This window comes from Hyperolius riggenbachi, chromosome 6 (genome assembly GCF_040937935.1).
Source record: "Hyperolius riggenbachi isolate aHypRig1 chromosome 6, aHypRig1.pri, whole genome shotgun sequence".
Classification (NCBI taxonomy): domain Eukaryota; kingdom Metazoa; phylum Chordata; class Amphibia; order Anura; family Hyperoliidae; genus Hyperolius; species Hyperolius riggenbachi.
Window position 1 is genome coordinate 173,548,175 of NC_090651.1, and position 24,329 is coordinate 173,572,503.

Here is a 24,329-nt window from a genome sequence, read left to right on the forward strand (position 1 = left end):
ACAGCCCTCTCCACAACTAACTTAGTCGGAGAGCTTAATGGCTTGTTTGCATAGAGATAACAACTGGAGTTTCTCAACTCTTCCTGTACTGGAAACAATTACACTGATGTATCTGATCTTAATGTTTTATTTCTTAGCTGTGCTACACATACAAATCATAATATCATAATTTTTTTTTCGCTTCAGTGTCTCTTTAAGCAAAATTCTGCAGAAAAAGGTCACTCTTTGCTTTCAAAACATTTGTTTAAAAACATGCATTTATGCAAGTTTAAAAATGAGCAACTTTAATAAAAGCATTAATTGTGTTTTCTTCCTATCCGGGCATCTCCCTAGGTTTATGACCAAAACACTGCCACCAGCTAATCAGTAAGAGAAAGCTCCTTTAGTAAAAATGGCCAGACCAGGATACATTGCATAACTGTTTGTGGAGAGGGAAATAGTTGTCTAGACAGGGGCATAGCAGACTGTATTGTGCCATATTATCAATTTCAGTGGTGGGATATAGATTACATCCCCTGCCACCATGGCCCCTAGTGAAATTAACACACAAGCCCTTGTAAGAGATAAGAAGACCCAAAATGACTGAATATAGTTGTACTTTCCATGCTGCATACAGTAAGTAGTGAATCTAGATGCTCTTTTTTTACTGCAACGTCTTTGATCTGTGAATTTTGTTTATTTTTCCTGTGTTTTCTGCTTCTTTGTACCTAGAGCACTATATTCTGTTTAAGCTTTTTTTAAAAAAATGCCATTAGAAAGAGTACTCCTAAAATGTGTGTTTTTTTTACCTTTGGAGAGTACAAATTGATTTATTTTTAAGCAGAATTTTCTTTCATTTTCTTCCATTGTTATTTGCAGATTGGGTGTATTGTTCTGGGTGGAGACAGTGGCGTACCTAGGGCATTTGACACCCGGTGCTGGGTATTAAAAAGACACCCCCCCCCCCCCTCCTCACAAAAAAAAAAAAACACACAGCAAATGTGTCATGCTAAACGTGACACGGCGGCTAATGCCAGGTGCAGGCTCGTTCCCCCCCCCCCCCTCAAAGTTGGCCTCAGTATGGTATAGTGGCACCAGTATAGCTAACAAAAAATGGGTGTGGTTATAACATGCGGCGCGCATTGCGTGCCGCGACGAACAATGGGCGTGGCCATGACCGAATGAGGGCAGAGCTAACTAATTTAAAGTGAACCTGGGATAAGAGTGATATGGAGGCTGCCATATTTATTTCCTTTTAAACAATAGGCAGCCCTGCTGATCTATTTGGCTGCAGTAGTGAACTGAATTACACCAGAAACAATCATGCAGCTAATCTTGTCAGTTCTGACAATATTGTAAGAAACCACTGACCTGCGGCATGCTTGTTCAGGGTCTATGGTTGAAAGAATTAGATGCAGAGGACCAGCACAGCAGCCAGGCAACTGGTATTGCTTAAAAGGAGTTAAATATGGCAGCCCAATATTATTCTCACCTCAGGTTCCCCTTAAAAGTGCAACACAAAGACAGTGGGCCTTTCCCCAGAAAATTCACATAATTGTTCAGGTTTTCTCAAGAAAATAAACGTAATGTGAACAGATTTGACCAGAAAATAGTTCAATCATGTCGGCAGATTTGCCCAAAAAACACATTCAATCATGTCGGCAGATTTGCCCAAAAAACACATTCAATCATGTTGGCAGATTTGCCCAAAAAACACATTCAATCATGTCGGCAGATTTGCCCAGAAAATACATGCAATCATGTCGGCAGATTTACCCAGAAAATACATGCAATCATGTCGGCAGATTTGCCCAGAAAATACATGCAATCATGTCGGCAGATTTGCCCAGAAAATACATGCAATCATGTCGGCAGATTTGCCCAGAAAATACATGCAATCATGTCGGCAGATTTGCCCAGAAAATACATGCAATCATGTCGGCAGATTTGCCCAGAAAATACATGCAATCATGTCGGCAGATTTGCCCAGAAAATACATGCAATCATGTTGGCAGATTTGCCCAGAAAATATATGCAATGATGTGGAAGATTTGACCAGAAAATACATGCAATCATGTGGCCAACCTGGCCAGAAAACACTTCAATCATGTAGCAGACCTGGCCAGAACAGTCGATACACCTGCTAATATAAATTAAATAAAAATTTACTCACCTGAAGCAGCAGCAGACCTCCTGTCCCGGCCTCCGTCCGGCGCGCAGCTCCCACGATCCTCTGCAGCCAGCCAGCAACTGAAACTCCCGCGCTGAGAGCAGGGCTACGGGAAAATGGCGCCCGAAGCCCTGCATTGCAGACTCAGTCTCCAGAGCAGGGCTTCGGACGCCATTTTACTGCCCTGCTCTGCCGCTGTTGGAGCTGCGGGCTGCTGCCGTCAGTGAACTGACACAGCATCTATTAGACGCCGAAAATCAATTCACGCTGGGGGTGCTTGGACAATATTAGGGGGTGCTTCAGCACCCAAACCACCCCCCTGGCACCGCCACTGCCCCAGTATAGCTAGTATAGTTGCCCCAGTATAGCATACCTCACCTGGGTCCCCTCCTTCCGGCGCTTCCCCCCTCCTAATTAGCAGCAGCCAGCAGCTTAGCGAAGCGGGCGGGTAGGACTTACTCACCTGCTCCTGGTGATGGCGCACAGCGTCATCCTCACGTGACGCTGGTCTCCAACTTCTCTGTCACTCACAGCGCTTCCGCAAATCAGGAAGCACAGTGGGCGGTGGAGAAGGTGGAGACCAGCGTCACGTGACGATGACGCTATGCGCCATCGCCTGGAACGCAGGAAGTAGGTGAGTAAGTCTTCTCCGCCCGCTCCTGCCCGCTCATCTAGCTGCTGCTAATTAGGAGGGGGAAGCGCCAGAAGGAGGGGACCCAGGTGAGGGAGGTGGGGGGGGTCCGGCACCCCTCCCCGCCGCTTTCCCCGCCACCCCTCCTTTCCGTGTTGCTTCCCCCTCCTGTCTTGCACAGGCCTCTGTGGGAGGCCTTGGTGACACCCCCTGGGGCGCCCGACACCCGGTGCGGGGCGCCCCATGCCGCCCTATGGTAGAAACGCCACTGGGTGGAGATATTGGTAATCAGAGAAGGCATGACCCTCCTTTCCTGCAAAGGACGCCCCTTCCCCTACTAAGCTAGAGACAAGCTGCGAGTAGATTCTGATGGAGGACAGCATAGAGCAGGGGGGGGGGGGGGGGGGGGCAAAGAGTAGTGCCAAGAAGAATAGAGGCATGTCATTAAGCAGGGAACATGCCTCTGTGTCCCATTTTTTATGTAAAATCCACATAAGGTACATTTTTATCCTGTTTAGGGTGTATAATGCCAAATCTGATTGGGCCCATTTATGCTATTTCCCTGACACCACTGTGTGGTACTTCGGATGTATAAACTACTACTTTTATTTGAGCATACATCATGACTGCATGAGACTGACAGCAAACCTCTATGCAGGTAAGATATTAGATCTGGTTTACTATTGTTATCGTAAGTGGTGATAGGCACAGAAAATGGGAAAGCACCTGCTTTATGAAACAATAGGTTTTGTCCATATACTCTGATCATATTACTCTAATCCCTGAAGTCCTGCAAACACAGTGGCTTTGTGGTCTCCGAACTCACCTATCATTTTCAGCCTGGGCTACGTATCTCACTGTCTCATTGCTAGTGCAATTGGCACTATTTACAATAGCAGTCCATTTGTTTTAGTCTTTACAATTTAGTTGTTTGCATTGTACCTTCCCTTTTGATCATAGCACTGTCACTTTTTCCTTAAAATTTGTTGAGGCACAGAGGTATTTATTAGATATAGGATTGGGGGTCCTTGGCATCAATAATGAAAATGTTCACATTGGAATGAAGTAAATCTGATTGGCTGTGGCTATGCCCCCTTTTCTGAATTTGAGCCCCAGTCACCCTAACAGTGTAGGAATGGCAGCAATTTCAATATTTCCCTTGAAAACCAATAGTTGAATTTGGTTTGCTGTTGTAGGCTCCACCCACTTTCCTGACTATTAATCCCAGTCACCCAGTGACCAACTGTGGGAAGTTTGAGAACCCTGCCATTAACAGTGTAAGAATGGCTGCACTTTACATTTTCCCTGTGAATATTTTTGGCTCCACCCAATTTTTGTCATTTTGACACACAGTCACTCAATGACCAAGTCTGTGAGCTTTTGAGAACCCTGCCATCAACAGTGTAAGAATGGCTCCAGTTTACATTTTATCAGTGAATTTTTTGACTCTGTCAATTTTTTTGCAATCTTGACACACAGTCACTCAATGACCAAGTTTGTGAGCTTTTCGGATCCTGGCATCAAAAATGTGAGATTAGAAGCAGTTTATAAAGCAAAGAAATCTGATTGGCTGTTTGTGGCTCCCCCCTTTAGTGAATTTGAACATCAGTCACCCAATGACCGAACAGGTCTGCCATAAACAGTATGGCAACACTTTAAAAACAATTTAAATATTCTGCTTGAAAATCAATAGGGGAATTTTGATTGGCTGATGTAGGCTCCACCCACTTTCCGGAATATTAATTCCAGTTGACCTGTGACCAACTGCACCGAGTTTCAAACCCCTGCAATGAACAGTGTAAAAATAGCTGCAATTTACATTTTTCCATTTAAAATGAACGGCTGAAACTTGATTGGCTATTTTACGCTTCACCCACTTTCCCTGAGTTTTTAATCTTGATCACCAAGTGACCAGCTGTTTCAAATTTGAGGACTCTGACATTATTACTGTGAGAATGACAGCCTTTTACTATTTTTACATTGACATGAATGGGTGAAATCTGATTGGCTATTTGTGGTTCCGCCCAGGGGTGCTCATCAGGACTCTCGAATTCGAATATACCCAAATATTCGAGTAGATTTTTAGGGTTGCCGAAGTCGAAGCCCGCACCGCATGCTGATACTGAATTCGAATCCGAAGGTTCCCGAATAGGCGCACTTGAATTTGGCCGGATGACGCAGTGAACACGAGGTTCGGCTTCGGTATACGGGGATGACGTCATTAGGCCAATCAGAAGTTCTCCAGCCGAGGCCCTGGCAACCCTAGCAACCAATCAGAGGAGGGGAGCCTGGCCCTCCCCTCCTCTATATAAGACGGCGGCCATGTTGCGGAGCCCCATCCTTGCTTAGTGACTTGTGTGGTACTGAGAGCATCTCCAGTGCTGCTGTGTCTGAGAGCAAGAGCTTTTCTTGTGCTAAACCCAGCGTTTTGCATCCTACACTCATTCTACACACTTATATTGTACTCATTTATAGTTAGATAGTAATTTGCTGTAGTCTGTTAGTTTATTAGCTTCAGTACTGTGTTAGTTAATAGTTAGTTACTGACTGTACAGGCCAGCATTCGTTGTGATCTGTGATAGTCATCTGCCCGACCCTATTGATTGATTGCATCCGACTGTGTGTCACCGACTTTAATTGTCACTCACTGTCTGCCAGACTGCCACACGACTTAGTTATTGTGTAGTACACTAGGGATTTATAGTTAGTTGCGTACTACTACTACCACTACTACTACTACTACTACTACTACTACTACTACTACTCGTTTACTTAATTTCTACTGTTAGTCTGTGAGTTTATTAGCTTCTGTACTGTGTAATCGTTACTTCACAGGCCAGCATCCGTTGTGATCTGTGACAGTCATCTGCCCGACCCTATTGATTGATTGCGTCCGACCGTGTGTGACCGACCTTAATTGTCACTCACTGTCTGCCACACGACTTACTTATTGTGTAGTACACTAGGGATTTATAGTTAGTTGCGTACTACTACTACCACTACCACTACTACTACTACTACTACTACTACTACTACTACTACTACTACTACTACTACTCGTTTACTTAATTTCTACTGTTAGTCTGTGAGTTTATTAGCTTCTGTACTGTGTAATAGTTACTTCACTGTGTAATCGTTACATCACAGGCTAGCATCCGTTGTGATCTGTGACTGTCATCTGCCCGACCCTATTGATTAATTGTGTCCGACCGTGTGCGACCGACTTTAATTGTCACTGTCTGTCACACGAGTTAGTTAGTGACTACCGTAGACTACACTACTGTTAGTAGTACTACTACTATTTGAAAAAAAAATAATTTTTTGTTGTCACTCAGTCACCACCAGTCACCACCAACTCAGACTCTTTATTAAAGTTTACCCCCTTTTCCCGCCCTTTTCTACGCATATATATTTTTTTCTTATTATATTTGTATAATTGTACAATGACTGGCAGAGGTTGAGGGCGAGGCACCACCAGGAGACGCAGCGCCATGGCAGCAGCCACTGCCAGCACCAGCAGGTCTGTGACTGGTCTGCCGCCAGCCACTGACCGCAGAGTTGTGGAGGAGGGAGCAGAGGCACAACAGCAGCGTGTTGCACCCATCTTTGAGACGGGTCATCGCCCCCGGCCCATTAGGGAGAGTCAGGTGCAGGCTGTGGTGGAAATGATGGTGGAGCAGCAAGCCACCATTTCCAGCCAGACCTCCAGCACCAGCCAGACCAGTGCCACTACCACCAGCACTCCGGTCCGCACCAGGCCTCCACCACCACTTGAGGTCACGTTGACCCCAGCGACCAGCCTGCCCTCACTGAGCTCGCTCTTCACCCCAGGGACCGCAAGCGTTTTGAGGGATGTTGTGGAGCAGTTTGAGGAGGAGATGATGGGGACATGCAAGGAGGAGGAGGAGTTTGAGGTGGAGGAGTTTGTTGTTGGCGCTGATGAGGAGGGGCATCAGGGGATTTTGCGGTAGAGGAGTTGGTTGAGGCGGGCTCAGAGGAGATGTTTGGGGATGATGATGATGTGCTGCTGGATCCTACCTATGTGCCACCAGCACAGTTGGTTGAAGGCAGCTCGTCATCGGAGGAGGAGGCATCTCTGGCACAGAGGCGCGGCAGCAGCAAGGCGGCTAGCACAGGGCGTGGAAGGCAGGAGCCACAGTCTGCCGCTTCAGCCGCTACCACTATCCGCAGCAAACCTCCAAGCAAACAGAAAAGACCACAACCCTCCAAGGGCAAAAAAAAATCCCCAGCCCTCAAGCTCAAAGGGCAAGCTGAAATCCCCAGTCTGGCGGTTCTTTACTACGTGCGAAGACGACAAGACCCGTGCAATTTGCTACACTTGCGGTGTCAGTCTGAGCAGAGATCGCGATCTCAACAAGTTGAGTACCTCGTGCCTGCAAACCCACTTGGAGACCAGACATTTCAATGAGTACAGTGAGTTTGCGAAGCTGAAGGACAGTGGTGCAGGCAGTGGTCAGAGCCAGACAGCCACTGCACAGACTTCAGCAGCAGCAGCATCCCACCCTCCTGCCCATCCAGCAGCAGCAGCAGCAGGAGCACAGCAGCAACTCACTGTTCCCCCCTGGGCAGCCAGTCCTCGGTGGCCTCATCAGCTCCCTCCACAGTGGCCTCCTCTTCCTCCCGTGCAGGCAAACGCCGCCAGACCCTGCTCAGCGAGTCGTTCCCCGGTGTGACCAAGGTGCTGCCTCCCACCAACAGGTGCATCCGGGTGCTGAACGGGTTGCTTGCCTGGGCCATGTGCTACCAGCTTCTGCCATACTCCTTTGTGCAGGAGGGGAGTGACATGAGAGTGCTGCTGCAGTTTGGAATCCTGGAGTGGCAAGTCCCCAGCCACCACTATCGCACGATCCCAGCACTGCACCGCTTTGCTATGGCGAACGTGGGCCGTGCACTCGATCACACAGTGAGTGCGCGGATCCAAGTCACCATGGATTCGTGGAGCAGCCGTTTTGGGACAGACCGCTATCTGTCCTTCATGGCCCACTGGGTCAACCTGGTGGAATGCGACAGCGAGAAAGCAGCAGGTCCACCCTCGGGCGCATCAGTGGCAGCAGCAGCACTGGCAGCAGCCCACTATGTGGTGCCACCACACCGTGTCAGGGGAGAAGCAGCAGCTCCCGCCGCCAAGCGAACCCGCCTCAACAGCAGCGTGAAGGCCCGCCATTGCCAAGCGCTGCTGGAGATGAAAAGCCTGGGGAGGAACAGTCTGACCGCAGCCAACATGCTCCACTACCTGAGGGAACAGGAGAAGACAAGGCTGACCCCCAGAGGCCTCCGAGTCGGATTGGTGGTGTCCGACAATGCGGCCAACCTGCTGGCTGCCATCAGCAGGGGAGACTTGACCCATGTCCCCTGCTTGGCCCACGTCCTCAACTTGGTGGTGCAGAAGTTCATGCCCACCTACCAGGGAATAGAGGAGCTGTTGGAAGCGGCGCGGAAAATTGTGTGCACTTTCCGCCGCTCAGCTGCTGCCGCAGCAAACCTTTCAGACACCCAGCAGCGCGAGGGGCTGCCACGACACCGCCTTGTCATCAATGTGCCAACTCGCTGGAACTGCACCCTGGCGATGTTGGAGCTGCTGGTTGAGCAGAGGAGGGCAGTCAACTGCCACATCATCGAGGGCACTCTCGCCAGCACCACCAAACTCTAGCTCCTCTCCAACGCACATTGGGGGCAGATGCAGCAGGTCTGCTTGGTGTTGGCTCCCTTCCTGCAGGGAACCAACCTGGTCAGTGAGGAATGGGTATCCCTCTGCCAGTGGGTGCCCTTTGTTTGTCTGCTGGACAGGGCACTTGGCGATTTGGTGGATTTGGGAGAGGAGGCCCTGAAGCAGCTGGAACAGCAGCCGCCTGCGCAGTCCACTGCTGCGCAGGTATTTGAGTCCTTGGAGGAGGATGAGGAGGAGTTGGAGGTGCTGGACGTTGCTGCTGAGGGGGAACAGCGTAGCGCAGCAGCAGTGGTGCGAGGGTGGAGAGAGGAGGAAAAGGCTCAGGGGCCAGAGGAGGAGGACAGCGTTGCGGCCGCTGACCCTGATGTCTCTGCTGGACGGACCACCCTGTTCCCCATAGCAGCGCACATGCTGCGCTGCCTGTGCACAGACCTCAGGGTCAAGCAGATGCAAGTGAGGGAGGATGCCTGCATAAGCATGATCCTGGACCCACGGCTGAGGGAGAGGTGGGCTCAGTTTCTGCCTGCTGGAGACCGTGAGCAGCAAACAAGGGAGTTGCAGGAGATCCTTGTTCGGCGATTGGAGGAAGCCTTCCCCCAGCCTTCCACCCCCTCTGTCCCTGTCCAGCCAGCACAGCAGCCGGTGCCTGCGGCCAGCAGAAGCATCAGGCACCCAGGAGACCTGCTGTCATTGAAGAAGGCACTCTACATGACGGTGGAGCAGCCGAGAGAGGAGGTGCGTGCAGCAGCCACCTCCTCTCAAAGTCACAGCCAGCGCATGACCTGGATGGTGGCCGACTACATGGGGTCCTTGAGTGGGCTTGACACCAGCTGCGAGGAGCCTGTGGACCCCATGGAGTACTGGGTAGAGCGCTTGCACATCTGGAGTGAGCTGGCGCAGTACGCCTTGGAAGTATTGTCTTGCCCCCCTTCCAGCGTGCTGTCCGAGAGGTGCTTCAGTGCGGCCGGTGGTGTGGTCACCGAGGAGCGCTCTTGTCTTTCCACAGAGGGCATGGACAGACTGACATTTTTGAAGATCAACTAGGCCTGGATTGCAGGCACGTTCCAGGCAATGTTGGCAAGAGGAGGACATGAGGTGCCTGGGAATTATTGTATGACATCAACCTTCAGTCCCTGGGTCCTGATAATTTGGCCTGGTTTTTCTTTAGTTGCTGTGGTAATAACACTAGTTATCATGGCCCGTGACATGCCTGCTGCCACATGTCAATCCTCCTCCTGCTGCTGCTGTATTTATTTATTTCCTGTATTTATAAAGCACCAACATATTACACAGCGCTGATTTTTATCCTCCTGCTGTCTGTGTTCCCACCGCTAGGGTCCACAGAATACATTGCCTGCTGCCAAGCGTCACTCCTCCTCCTCCTGCTGTATTTATCCTCCTGCTGTCTGTGTTCCCACCGCTAGGGTCCACAGAATTATGCGCTGCTGCCATGCGCCACTAGCTATTACGCCACAACAATAGCTATATAGTGTTGTAAAAAAAAATCTGAGGTGTCTAGGTTGAAAACTGTACTGTCCCAGTTGTGCATTGGACACAATATGCTGTCTGGAACCTCCTGCTGTTGGTGTTTATTTACAGCTATGTTACCAACGCTAGGTACCATGGCCCCGTTACATTCCCTGCTGCCACTCATCTCTCCTCCTCCTTCTGCTGCTGTATTTATCCTCCTGCTGTCTGTGTTCCCACCACCAGGGTCCACAGAATACATTGCCTGCTGCCAAACGTCACTCCTCCTCCTACTGCTGTCTGTGTTCCCACCGCCAGGGTCCACAGAATTATGCGTTGCTGCCATGCGCCACTAGCTATTACGCCACTACAATAGCTAAATAGTCTTGTAAAAAAAAAATTCTAAGGTGTTTGGGTTGAAAACTGTGCTGTCCCAGTTGTGCATTGGACACAATGTGGACTTCACGACTGCTGTCCGGAACCTCCTGCTGTTGGTGTTTATTTACAGCCGTGCTACCAACACTAGGTACCATGACCCCGTTACATTGCCTGCTGCCACACATCACTCCTCCTCTTGCTGCTGTTGCTGCTGTATTTATCCTCCTGCTGTCTGTGTTCCCACCGCCAGGGTCCACAGAATACATTGCCTGCTGCCAAACGTCACTCCTCCTCCTCCTGCTGTATTTATCCTTCTGCTGTCTGTGTTCCCACCGCCAGGGTCCACAGAATTATGCGCTGCTGCCATGTGCCACTAGCTATTACGCTACTACAATAGCTATATAGTGTTGTAAAAAAAAAATTCTGAGGTGTCTGGGTTGAAAACTGTGCTGTCCCAGTTGTGCATTGGACACAATGTGGGCTTCACGACTGCTGTCCGGAACCTCCTGCTGTTGGCGTTTATTTACAGCCGTGCTATCAACGCTAGGTACCATGGCCCCGTTACATTGCCTGCTGCCAAACGTCACTCCTCCTCCTGCTCCTCCTGCTGCTGCTGTATTTAACCTCTTGCTGTCTGTGTTCCCAACGCCAGGGTCCACAGAATTATGTGCTGCTGCCTTGCGCCACTAGCTATTATTAAATTTAGCTATGCTGGCATAATAGCTAGTGGGGCAAGGCAGCCACTAACTGCCTTGCACCACTATTTAGTTGCAGAGGGGCTCTGCATTGCCTCTGTAGGCTTGCAATCAGATGCATCCATGAGCGCTGTCACCAGTTTGTATGTTTGTTTTATGAAATGTGTATACCATTTGTTTGACTAGCTGCACTAGAAATATTGTGTTTTTATCTCTAGATTAGCGTTATGTGTTCCCCAAGGGGGTACATCACCGCCGTGGGGAAGTTTATTAGGTTATAATTTGTGCACATATTATCACTGAAGCTAACACCCCCCTTTGCCTGTAGTGAAAGCTAGGTGTGTATTTTAGTCCAGTAGTTATTGGAGCCCTGCACATCATGGCAGATAAATCATTCAGGTTCAACCCACACTGAGGCTATGTCCCCCCCTTTCCTGGATAGAGATGGCGGCATACAGATGGGTTAGGCCACGCCCCCTTACCCCAATAGGACAGCACACATAATAAATTCAAAGAACCCGCCCCCTCCAGCCATTCTTTTTTAACTGTCCTCGAATGGACACTATTTCTCTTATTTTTTGTATATTTAAGCGCCGTTTTTTTACCTTTTTTCCTCCATTTTTGATGGCGTGATATGTACGGGTTCAGCCTCTCCCATCCATGCGGTGCAGTGCGGTCTCTAAATGGGGCTTATATATGCGGAGGTGAAAGTCCTCTTGGCCGCATTTAGATTTGCCCTGTTGGCAGCCAATGCTGTTGGTTACAGTCAGCCGGCACGTAGTGCGGCGTGATCTCGCGGGATTTGCCGAGATCATCGCTCATTGGTGGAAAGGGTCACCTGACTGGGGTTCCCGGAAGAGGATTTAAACCAGACCAAAGCGTACAGAACGCCAGAGCGGGTGGCAGCTGATCCTGCACGCTGCGGTACCGCTCTGGCTACAGTATCTTCCTCGCCTCTGGGGCATAATATCCAGATTGGTCTTCAGCATTCAGATCAAGTCTTCAGCATTGACCTCCAGGTACGCAGGCAGCTATCCTACAGTCGCAGCTGACCAGGTAATATGATTTTATTCTTATCTGATGATATGTCAATATGATTATAGGATGGATGTACATGGAGAAGCTCCTTCAAACCCCCGGGAGAGGTACTGAGTGACTAAATGTCACTCTTTTCTTATCTCACATGGGTGTCATTTGATATATTTTAATGCCACAGGGTTTAATGGGTTTTAAAAGAAAACAAAAAAAAGAATGCTATCTCCCCTTATATTTGTCGGATTTTTTAGTGGAACATATCTTTTTTCTATGTCTCCACAGTCCGCATGAGGGAGAGAGTGGACAAGAGGTGTCTAAACATCACCAGTCCTTAAGAGGGGCGCAATCTCTGTCATCCTCAAGACCTGGGAGAAATCAATCTTCTTATGATGCAAGCTCATCTAAAAGAAAGTCCCCTGAAAGGAGAGAGAAGTCCAAGAAGGATGATAAACGATCACAAGAAAGGTGTGCATCCAGGAGGCGCTCTCCATCTAGGAGATATTCTCCATCTAAAAGACGCTCTCCATCTAGGAGACGTTCTCCCTCTAGGAGACAGTCTCCAGGAAGATACTACAGTAGGAGAAGCAGATCGCCTAGACATAGACATGATTCCAGGAGAAGGTCCCCTAATAGGAGATACTCTGCAGATTTTGGCTACTATAGACATTACTCGCATAGGAGATCCTGTAGCCCTCATAGAAGGCAAAGATCTACAATTCAAATACCTATGGAGGATCAAAGATACTCCCAGCCCGCAAAATCCCTGTGTTGGTCCTGTGCCCAGCCAGCTCTCTCTGACAAAATGGTGTGTGAGGCATGTTTTGCTGAGTTGGGAAGGGACAAAGATGCTGATAACCAGCAAGTAATGTCTCTAATCCAGCAGGCAGTTCAGGAAAATTTTGACAAAATGGCTGTATCTCAACAGGGTACGTCTGTTCCTCAAGCTCAGACAGATGAGGCCGCTTCTACTTCAGGTCTGCCTCCAGTAGGATTTGACTTTGCTTTAATTCCAGCCTTTGTTTCAGCTATTAAGTCAGCAATTGGCTGGGAAGATGATAAGGAAGTGGAGCAAGAACCTGATAAATATTATCCGCATTTAAACAGACAGCCGAATAATTTCCCAATGATGAAAGTTATTAAAGACATATTTATTAAAGAGTGGAACAAAGTGGAGCAAAAACCTTCCTTATCTAACAGGTTTATGAAACGTTATCCATTCAGTAATGAAGATGCAAAAATAATGGATTGTGCACCGGTGGTGGACGCATCCATCATGAGGCTGGCGCGTCATGTTACTTTACCTATGGACAATGCTGTGTCTTTTAGCAATCCATTAGATAGGAAGGTAGATACTGACCTTAAAAAGGCTTTTCTTGCAGCTGGAGCGGCATGTAAGCCAGCAGTAGCCCTAACCTCTTTGGCAAAGGCAATCAAGGTCTGGGTTGAAAATATCGAGATAGCCCTAAATTCTGGCACTGACAGGCAAGAGATTATAAAAGCCTTAGACGAATTGAAACTGGCTGGTGACTTCGTAGGGGAAGCAGCTATTGATACAATAAGATCTTCAGCTAGAGCAATGTTGCATAATGTAACAGCTAAGAGGGCACTATGGTTAAAACCTTGGTCTGCGGACCAATCCTCAAGAAACAATTGGTGCAAAATACCGTTTGATGGTGAGCACTTATTCGGTACAGAAATTGATGGGGCAATACCCAAAGTAACCGGTGGGAAGTCCGGATTATTGCCACAAGACAGGAAGTCAAAGACTTTTCGTCAGCAGCCAAACAGGAAGCAGTCTTCAGGGAGATACCAGCAGGCGCGATCCTACAAGCCTGGAAAACCATTTAACAGAAATTGGAGGGCACTCAGTCGTCCTTTCTTAAGTCAGGGAAAAACAAGACTAACCCTGGATCTAGCCAAGGCCCAAAGACATTCTGAAGGTGCGACCACCCAGACAAATCAGGTAGGAGCAAGACTGCGTTCTTTCTTGGATGTCTGGGTGGAAACGATAAAGGACAACTGGGTAGTGAAAACATTAAGGAAAGGACACTCTTGGAAATTCAAGCATACTCCACCCAGAAAGAGATTTGTAGAAACAAAATTAGTGCGCAACCTTCAGAAGCGCCAGACGTTGTTAGACTATGTGGACTTCTTAGTCAAAGCCAATGCAATAGTCAAGGTTCCACGACAAGAAGAATTCAAAGGAATTTATTCTCCACTCTTCTTGGTTCCCAAAAATTCGGGAGGATGGCGTCCAATACTAGACCTGAAGTTTCTCAACAAATATATAAAAATTCGTCACTTCAAAATGGAATCCCTACAAACTATTATAAAAGTCGTGAGGAAGGACGATTGGATGTCAACAATCGATCTCGCAGATGCTTACCTTCACATTCCAATACGTCAAAGTTTTCAAAAAGACCTGAGGTTCTCAATAAACAATCAGCACTGGCAGTTTCAAAGTTTACCTTTCGGCTTGTCGACAGCCCCAAGAACTTTCACAAAAATACTGGTTCCAGTAATAGCATTTTTGAGGCAGAAGGGTATAAGAATATTCCATTATCTGGACGATATTCTTCTAGTCAATCAAGATCGTTCCCTTCTTCTCCAACACCAGCAGACGCTAATGTCAAAACTTCAGTCGTTAGGTTGGATAGTAAATCTACAGAAAAGTCAGTTGTCACCCTCTCAAGATCTAATATTTCTGGGAGCAAGGTTCATAACCAGTCAGAACAAGATCTGCCTTCCATCTCAGAAGGTTGTATCAATCCAAGAGAAGATCAGGTCAGTACTATCTCAGAGATACCTGTCAACAAGGAGATGCCTCAGTCTTCTGGGAACTCTCTCATCCACAATTCCCATGGTAAAATTGGCACACTGGAACCTAAGAATATTTCAAATCTTCTTTCTAAAGAAATGGAACAAGAAATTAATGTCACAGAAGATGGTGTTATCATTAAGGGTCAGAAACTCATTGATCTGGTGGACTCAGGAAACACACTTGAGGAATGGCTACCAACTCTTACAGGACAGTCCAGTTATAGTGACTACAGACGCCAGTCTAGTCGGATGGGGAGCTCATTGCAAAGATCTGCAAGTACAGAACAGATGGAAAACGTTGCAGTCTGGAGTCCCCTCGAACATAATAGAACTGAGGGCGGCATACTTAGCTTTAAAGGCATTCCAGCATCTGATCACAGGAAAACATGTGCTCCTTCAAATAGACAACACAACGGCAGTAGCCTACATCAGGAGGCAGGGTGGAACAAGAAGTCAGACTTTGTTTCAAGAAGTAAGCCATATAATGACTTGGGCACAGAAAAATTTGTCAACTCTGACGGCGGTATATCTGCCGGGACCCCAGAATTGTCTGGCGGATCATTTCAGCAGGCAGTTTGTGAATCCTCACGAATGGGCATTGAACAGTCAAGTATTCCGGTCGATTGTGCAGAAGTGGGGCCTTCCTCAGGTAGACATGTTTGCCTCCCCAGAGAACAGGAAGGTACCACTCTACTTCTCCCGTTACCACAATTCAACATCAGCAGGAGTAGTCTGACATTACCCTGGGAATTCAGCCTGGGGTACGCATTTCCTCCATTCCCTTTAATAATGAGGTTTCTTCAAAGGCTGACCTTAGAATCGAGCATGATCATCCTTATTGTTCCAAACTGGCCCAGGAGACCATGGTTTCCAATGCTAATGGAGATGAGTGTGGAACAGCCATCAAGCTTCCTCAGATTCCAGATCTTCTGAGGCAGGGGGAGCAATTGTACCCCAATGTCAGCAGCCTCAATTTGACGGCCTGGAGGTTGAGAGGAGGAAATATCTAACTTTAGGTTGTTCAGAGGAAGTGACAGCTACTTTACTGTTGGCCAGGAAAAAATCAACAAATGCCACATACCATAGGATATGGGATAGATTTGCTAACTTTGCAGCAGCTAATAGCTTGACATCTTAACACCGAGAGTGCAAGATATCCTAGGTTTCCTTCAATCTGGTGTGGATAAAAACCTGAGCTTGTCAGCAATCAAAGTGCAAATTTCGGCTCTCTCTGCATTAACTAGTATAAGATGGGCCCTGAATCCTATAGTCATTCAATTTGTACAAGCTGTTCACAAACTAAGACCTCCAAGGAAGCCTTTCTTCCCCCAGTGGGATCTTTGTGTTGTTTTGGAAGTTCTATCAAATCCACCCTGACCCTTTCATCCAGTGGAATCAGCATCATTATGGAATACTACTCTGAAAGCAGTGTTTTTGGTTGCAATTTCATCAGCAAAGAGAGTATCTGACTTGCAAGTCCTTGGGTGTACAGAAAATCTACTTCAATTCTTCCCAGACAGGGTAGTCATTAGACCAGTGGTTTAGCACATACCAAAAGTGTCTTCATCTTTTCATATTAATCAAGAGCTTACCTTGCCAACATTTCATTTAGGCCAAGAAGATCATCCATTAGATGTAGGAAGAAGCATCAAGGCCTTTTTGGACATTACCCAGTCTTTCAGAAATTCTGATCATCTATTTGTAAATATTCAGGGGGCTAGAAAAGGTGAAGCTGTAACAGCTAGAACGATAGCGACTGAGGTGGCTGGTTAAAATTATTCAAATGAGTTACAAGACTAAAGGATTACAAGTGCCTAGAGAGATACATACACATTCCACAAGAGGGATGGCTGCCTCTTGGGCATCTTTCGCAAAGGTCTCGGTTGAAACGATATGTAGAGCAGCCAGTTGGTCCTCCTCACATACTTTTCTAAAACATTACCATGTTAACCCTGCATGTCTTACTTCTCTGAATTTTGGTGAAGCTGTATTATCTGCAGTGGATAAATAAATTGTGTTTATGCATTTCCCTCCCTCTTTTGTTTGATTTTGTATATCCCATCTGTATGCCGCCATCTCTATCCAGGAAACCGGAAAATTGTATACTTACCTTCGGTAATTTTCCTTTCCTGGATTAGAAGATGGCGGCATACGAATCCCACCCTCTGGTCCATTCGAGGACTGATTTTCAAAAGAATGGCTGGAGGGGGCGGGTTCTTTGAATTTATTATGTGTGCTGTCCTATTGGGGTCAGGGGGCGTGACCTAACCCATCTGTATGCCGCCATCTTCTAATCCAGGAAAGGAAAATTACTGAAGGTAAGTATACAATTTTCCGGTTTTGTTCCTGCAATCAGTGTTGGTGTGTATTTTAGTCCAGTAGTTATTGGAGCTCTGCACATCTATGCAAAAAAATCATTCAGGTATGAGTTTTGAAAGCGCTGCCATTCCTCCTGCTGTATGAGCTTCTGTAACAAAAACGCCTGGAAAACCGCTCTGATCTAGCGTTTTTCAGAGCAGTTTTCCACTTTCCTATACTTTAACGTTGAGGCAGAATCGCCTTAGAAATCTAAAAAATGCTGCAGCCCCTGAGTTTGCGTTTGTGGAAAAATCGAACTGCTCTGGTGTGCACCATCCCATTCAGTTTCATTAGCTAAGCGGTTTTCCCCCTGCGGGCGTTTTAAAAAACGCTTCAGAACCGCTCTGGTGTGCACCAGCCCATAGTGTGAACGAGCCCTAATAGAGAGGTTTAATCCAGGCATGACCATTATCCATCTGGACACCAGTAGCAAACAGGTAGAAAAAAAATGAAAGAAAGAAGTATATTGTTCAGCCCTGAGACCCCTGAGGGCCACCAAGGATATATACAAGTTCTTCCTTCCCTTATGGCAAAATTGATATAAAATTTGAGCTACTACAATCTTTTACTCCCACACAGCCCAGATCTCAATATATTTTTTAACATCTCCTGTTTAAATGAGTAGTTTTTTACAAGGGTAGAACCTTATTTATGGATCATGCAAGTTGACTTGATGCCAAAGAGCTCAATTTTGGTCTCGTCTAATCACAACACTTTCATCCACTTCACCTCTGGATCATTCAGATGTGCAATGGCAAACTGCAGATGGGCCTGTAATTGTAGTGTCCTGAGCAGGGAGACCTTGCGGGCTCTGCAAGATTTGAGTCCTTCACAGCGAAGTGTGTTACCAATTGTTTTCTTGGTGACAGTGGTCCCAGCTGCCTTGAGATTGAGCCTTGATTGACAAATTTCCACTGTGTTGTTCTGGACTGCTTTGTCACTGTTCTCATGATCATTTCAACTCCACATGGTAAGATCTTGGATGGAGCCCAAACTGAAGGAGACTGACAATTAATTTGTGTTACTTCCATTTGCAAATTATCACGCCAACTGTTGAACTGTTGTCACCTTCTCAATAAGCTTCTTGGTGATAGCCTAGTGGCCCAGTCCAGCCTTGTGCAGGTCAATAATATTGTCCTTGACATCATTGGACAGCTCTTTGGTCCTGCTGGCTAGTTTGGAATCTGATTGATTGCATCTGTGGACAGGTGTCTTTTATCCAGGTCCTATAACAAGCTAAGATTAGGAGCATTCCCTTACAGAGGGTGCTCCTAATGTAAGCTCCTCAGCACAAAGTGAAGACCCCTGTATGTGTGGTCAGGGTTTGCTGAATTTTATAAATAAACAGGGGCGTAGGCAGTGTTGCTTGCAAATTTTCGCCAAAGTCATTTTCACTTTGAAAATCCCGTTTTCGCTTTCACCGAATTTTCACGAAAATTAGCTTATATTTTCGCATTTTCCCCTATAGCAAAATTTAAAGGGAAAGTGCCATATTTTCGCCCAAATACTAAATTTCGAAAATAACTGCTATATTCGACATGTGCTTAGCATGAAAATTTGAAAATTGATAGGAAGTAATGTCTTCTCTCCCCATATTAAGTTGCCCGTGTTTCTTAGCTGCAGAATTGACCCAGGAACCATATAACTACAAGCAATCAGACAACAGACAGCCCCCTGAGAAGACTACCTCTCTGACACACCAGCCTCTGTTGGGAAGAGTTAGTGGATGTGATAGGAGTAGAGAGAGCTTAGCTAACTATCAGAGGTGTAGCAATAGGGGGTGCAGAGGTAGCCACCGAGGGGCCCACCCTCAACCACAGTATTAGCTCTTTATTGGTCCTATGCTGATAATATTCACTTCTATAGATAATTAGAATAGCAGTGATCATTAATACACTGTTTCCCATCCCTTTCTTGCACCTCTGGCACTGTGGTTGTCCTTGATTGGTTTTGGTGTGGCGTATCAATTGCTATGTATAGAGAGCTTGGGGTGCCCCAATGCAAAACTTGCACTGGGGCCCACAGCTTCTTATCTACACCACGGCTAGCTACTGCTAATCTGTTTGCAGTCTACTGTGTGTTTGTGGTTTGAAAATCTCCACAAATACAAGCTACAGTAGGCTGGATTGTAGTTGTATTCTAAAACAAAAGTCTTTTTTAAAGGAGAACTGTAGTGAGAGGTATATGGAGGCTGCCATATTTATTTCCATTTAAGCAATACCAGTTGCTCGGTTGTCCTGCAGATCAATGTGGCTGCAGTAGTGCCTGAATCACACCAGAAACATGCATGCAGCTAATCTTGTCAGATCTGAAAATGTCGGAAACACCTGATCTGCTGCATGCTTGTCCCAGGTCTATGGCTAAAAGTATTAGTATTAATAAGTATTAACGAACTCCAGATAAAACTTTTTATCTGGAGTTCGTTAATAAATAGACTGAATGTACAGTCGTGTTGTGTCTGCTTGGAGGGGGTAAGTCCACCACTGCCTCCTCTAATTACCAAGTTTGGGCTTTTTAGGGCTGGTGCACACCAAAACCCGCTAGCAGATCCGCAAAACGCTAGCAGATTTTTAAACGCTTTTTTTTATTTTTATGAGGCGTTTTGCTAGCGTTTTGCGGATTGCTGCTGCGGTTTTCAGTATAGTAGATTTCATATATTGTTACAGTAAAGCTGTTACTGGACAGCTTCTGTAACAAAAACTCCTGCAAAACCGCTCTGAAGTGCCGTTTTTCAGAGCGGTTTGCGTTTTTCCTATACTTAACATTGAGGCAGAAACGCATCCGCAATCCAAAAAATGCCTCACCCAGGCATTTTTCGTTTCTGCAAAACGCCTGCCGCTCTGGTGTGCACCACCCCATTGAGATACATTGACCAAGCAGATCCGCAGCCGCAAGCGGATCTGAAAACGCCCAAAAAGCCGCTCGGTGTGCACCAGCCCTAAGCTCCTTTAAAACCCCTTTTATTCTTTTGGCGCCTCTGTTCTCTCTTATATAATATTGTATCCACCCTTGGTGGAGGGTTGCGACCCTTTCTACTATCTACAGAGAGCGACTTCTTATTCCTGAGTGGGGTCAGGACTCAGGATAATCTCCCCACCTGCCTTTACAGTGGTTGCCTATTGGTGACCCATGTTTGTGAGTATAACAACTATTACTCTTTGTCAATACCCCCTTTGTCAATACATACTACACTATTGGGGCTCTTGGTGTTCCTCTGTTTATCTCGTTCATATTCATCTCGCTACAGTTGTCCTTTAAAGGGACTCCGAGCAGTGCAGAAACTATGGAAAGATGCATATCATTTTAAAGCTCTCTTTCTCCTCTTTCCAATGATATATAAATCGCCGCCCTACGCCTTTTAGTTTACGCTATTTTCGCGAATGAAATTGCCGCGGATGCGATTTCGATCACGAAAATAGAGAAAACTAAACGGCGTAGGGTGTCTATTTAGGGGTCGTCAGAAAGAGGAGAAAGAGAGCTTTAAAATGATATCCATCTTTCCATAGTTACATTGTATTACACAGGGCGACTTTTTCCTAAAGTCAGCAGCTCCATTCTGCTGAATGCAGCTGCTGACTTTGAGAAAAAGTCGCCCTGTGTAATACAATGTAACTATGGAAAGATGGATATCTTTTTAAAGAGACTCTGAAGCGAGAATAAATCTCGCTTCAGAGCTCATAGTTAGCAGGGGCACGTGTGCCCCTGCTAAACCGCCGCATACGCGCCGCTAATCGGGGGTCCCTTTACCCCCAAACCCCCCACTGCAACACTTGGTTGCAGGCTTGGTCGCTCCTGGAGGCAGGGCTAACGGCTGCAGCCTTGCCTACATTCGCGTCTATCAGCCACGCATCGCCGCCTCTCCCCCGCCCCTCTCAGTGAAGGAAGACTGAGAGGGGCGGGGGAGAGGCGGAGATACGCGCTGACAGACGCGCGTGGGGCAGGGCTGCGGCAGTTAGCCCTGCCCCAACCAGGAAGCGCTCCCCCGCATTACAGAGGGGATTTGGGGGGACAGGGGCCCTCTTTAAGCCGCGGGATAGCGGCGGTTTAGCAGGGGCACACGTGCCCCTGCTATATATAAGGTCTGAAGCGAGATTTATTCTCACTTCAGACTCTCTTTAAAGCTCTCTTTCTCCTCTTTCTGACTACCCCTAAATCGTCGCCCTACGCCTTTTAGTTTTCTCTATTTTCGCGATCAAAATCCCATCCGCGGCAATTTCAATCGCGAAAATAGCGTAAATTAAAAGGCGTAGGGTGGCGGTTCATATATCATTGGAAAGAGGAGAAAGAGAGCTTTAAAATGATATGCATCTTTCCATAGTTTTTGCACTGCTCGGAGTCCCTTTAAAGAACAACTGTATTAAGAGGTATATGGAGGCTGCCATGTTTATTTCCTTTTAAGCAATACCAGTTCCCTGGCTATCTTGCTGATCCTCTACCATTAATACTTTTAGCCATAGACCTTGAACAAGCAAGCAGCAGATCAGGTGTTTCTGATATTTGTGTCAGATTTCTGACAAGATTAGCTGCATGCTTGTTTCTGGTTTGATTCAAATACTACTGCAGCCAAATAGAACAGCAGGGCTGCCAAGCAACTGGTTTTGTTTTAAAATAAATACATTTGGCAGCCTCCATTTCCCCCACTACAGCTGTCCTTCAGACCCCATTCACACTTGAAAGCGCAAAACGTCGGCTGTGTGAGCGGAAAAATCGCTAGCGTTTGAGCGTTTTGCCAGTGATTTCGGCAAAACGCTAAAACGCTAGCGCTTTTGAAAGCGCTAGTGTAATTAAACTCTATGGGCCCATTCTTACTTGGGCAATTTGTGCTAATCGCCGCTTATCGCCCAATATCGCGAAACGCAAACACGTCGCCTGCACCATTTTCAAGCAATTTCCCGACGATCGCGTTTCAGTGCTATAGAAGCGCTAAATGCGATCGCGGAAAAATTGCTGCAGTGTTCAGTGATTTGACCTGTTTTCGTGATTTGACCTGTGGAGATTTATGAATTAATGTGGAGACATATTGCTATACAGACTGAGTCTTCTGGAGTGTGCCTCACCCATAAATCGGGAATACTGACAAAGCAATCGTTATGTAGATATTTCGGTTGAAATGACATGGCTTTATCAAGTTTAACCTCTTGAGCCTCACTGCATCTCAATGTACAGGAAAGAAAAACCACAAGGGCAGAATCTATCTCCCAGACTGGATAAAGTTGTCATCTGTCCACACCTAGCAATAACATCTGCCCTACAAAGTAAAGAAAGTATTCAAACCCATTTTAAATGCAAATATAGAATTTAACATAGCTATTTCTTGTGATAAAATATTCCACATGTTAACCACTTTTACTGTAAAACCTTAATAAACAGATGTTAAAATGTACTTTTTAGTGCATATTTTCTCATGTTTTTAATTTTCGGATAAAAAGCTAATTTATCAAGCTTTTGTAATGCTTTTGGATGTTAATACATGACATGACCAATAATATAGACAAGGTCTGTCTTTAATAAATGTATGTTGCTTTTGTAAAATGAGTATGCTCTGCTATATTATTTTGTATACCATTTCTTAAATACTCTCACACAGGTTACACATAACCGATATTAAGAGAACAAGAAACACAAACCAAATCATGGCAAACTAGTGGGGATTTTGCAGTGATTTTTGGTGTGAAACGGGGCCTTAAGCGATTTGGATAAGCTATATAACAAAAGGGGCGTGTCTTAAACTAAGGGATTAAAAAAATCCCTCTACCTCTGCGTGCCATTAGTAAATATGATTCCTCCCAAACTGCTTGAGGAATTTTTACTATACCACACTGACAGGGTGAGATGATTATTTTCTCTCTTTTGCTTATTTCTCTTCTTCTCCTCATAACACAATCTCTTTTCCTTTGGAGTCCTCTCCTTACAGGTCCACTTTAATGTTGAATGTGATTGACTGAAAACCACCCACAGTGGTACTATGAGACAAAGGTGTATGCCATGCAAAGACATAATCAATAGATGCATTTGATACCTCAGTTTTAGATTGATCTTCTTCAACTGAGTACCCTGCAAGATCTTTAATAAGTCCTATATTCAAACCTTATTTTGTTTGGAATTTATATAATTGTAAAGTTCTCTGGACAAGAACTGTAAAGCATGTTCTTATATTATGCCTCATTGATAACAAGTAGCAGAATTCCCACTCTTACCAACATTAGCTAATGCTTGAAGTCCAAGTGAACCCTAGAAGAAATATTTCTGGCAGGGTTTCTTCCCTATTATTTTTTTACATTAAAGGGACTCCGAGCAGTGCAGTAACTATGGAAAGATGCATACCATTTTGAAGCTCTCTTTCTCCTCTTTCCAATGATATATAAACCACCATCTTGGATTCCTTATTCAGCATTGTATTATGCAGGACGACACTTTCCCCAGTGCTGGCAGCTCCATTCAGTGCAATGCAATCAAATACAAGGAACCCGGGGGGATATAATTACAAACATCATGCCGGTAGGTGTGAGGATATAATTAATTAGTTGTGGGTATGCTTAAAGGCATACCCACAGGCACTGCTCGGAGTCACTTTAAGCAGATCTCAAGTGTCCTGCGTGTCCCCATTCAGTGATTAGATGGAATACTGATGGTGTTCACTCTTCACTCTTGAGAGTGACATATAATATAATCTAATTTCTCATCATGACAAGTTCAGTGACTAATATTAATTTCCTAACAGATTATACCTGTGAAGATGGAGCAAGTTGCAATCACATCGAAAAGGATTGTTAGACAGATTTATTACTTCTAAGCCAATGAAGTTCATGCTTGGAATGACTTCTAGTTTATTATTTTCCATGAACAGACTTTTAATATCAGGTCCAAGTCCCATAAAAGCTCCATCTGAAACCTACAAAAATCATAAGAAAATATACTATTATATGCTTTTGATAGTTTTTAATTATTATATGGATCAAAGGTGAAGATAAGTAACAGGTCATAAATATGTATAAATTGAAATGAAAATGATTCCAAAATGGTTTAGGAAGGCTACAGATGACCTGCCTAGTAGGCAAATAAAGTAAAGTTTTAAAAAAATGTCACCATAAATGTGGGAAGTAAAAA

General features: G+C 45.8%; 1 protein-coding gene across 1 annotated transcript in view; it reads right to left on the bottom strand.

The window, feature by feature from the left end:
• Positions 1-24,329, bottom strand: part of CHADL (chondroadherin like) — a 180,937-nt gene that overhangs the window by 688 nt on the left and 155,920 nt on the right. Inside the window, exon 4 of the mRNA XM_068242687.1 lies at positions 23,951-24,114. Within this exon, the coding sequence (XP_068098788.1) occupies positions 23,951-24,114 (164 nt within the window). The remainder of the gene's footprint in view (positions 1-23,950; positions 24,115-24,329) is intronic.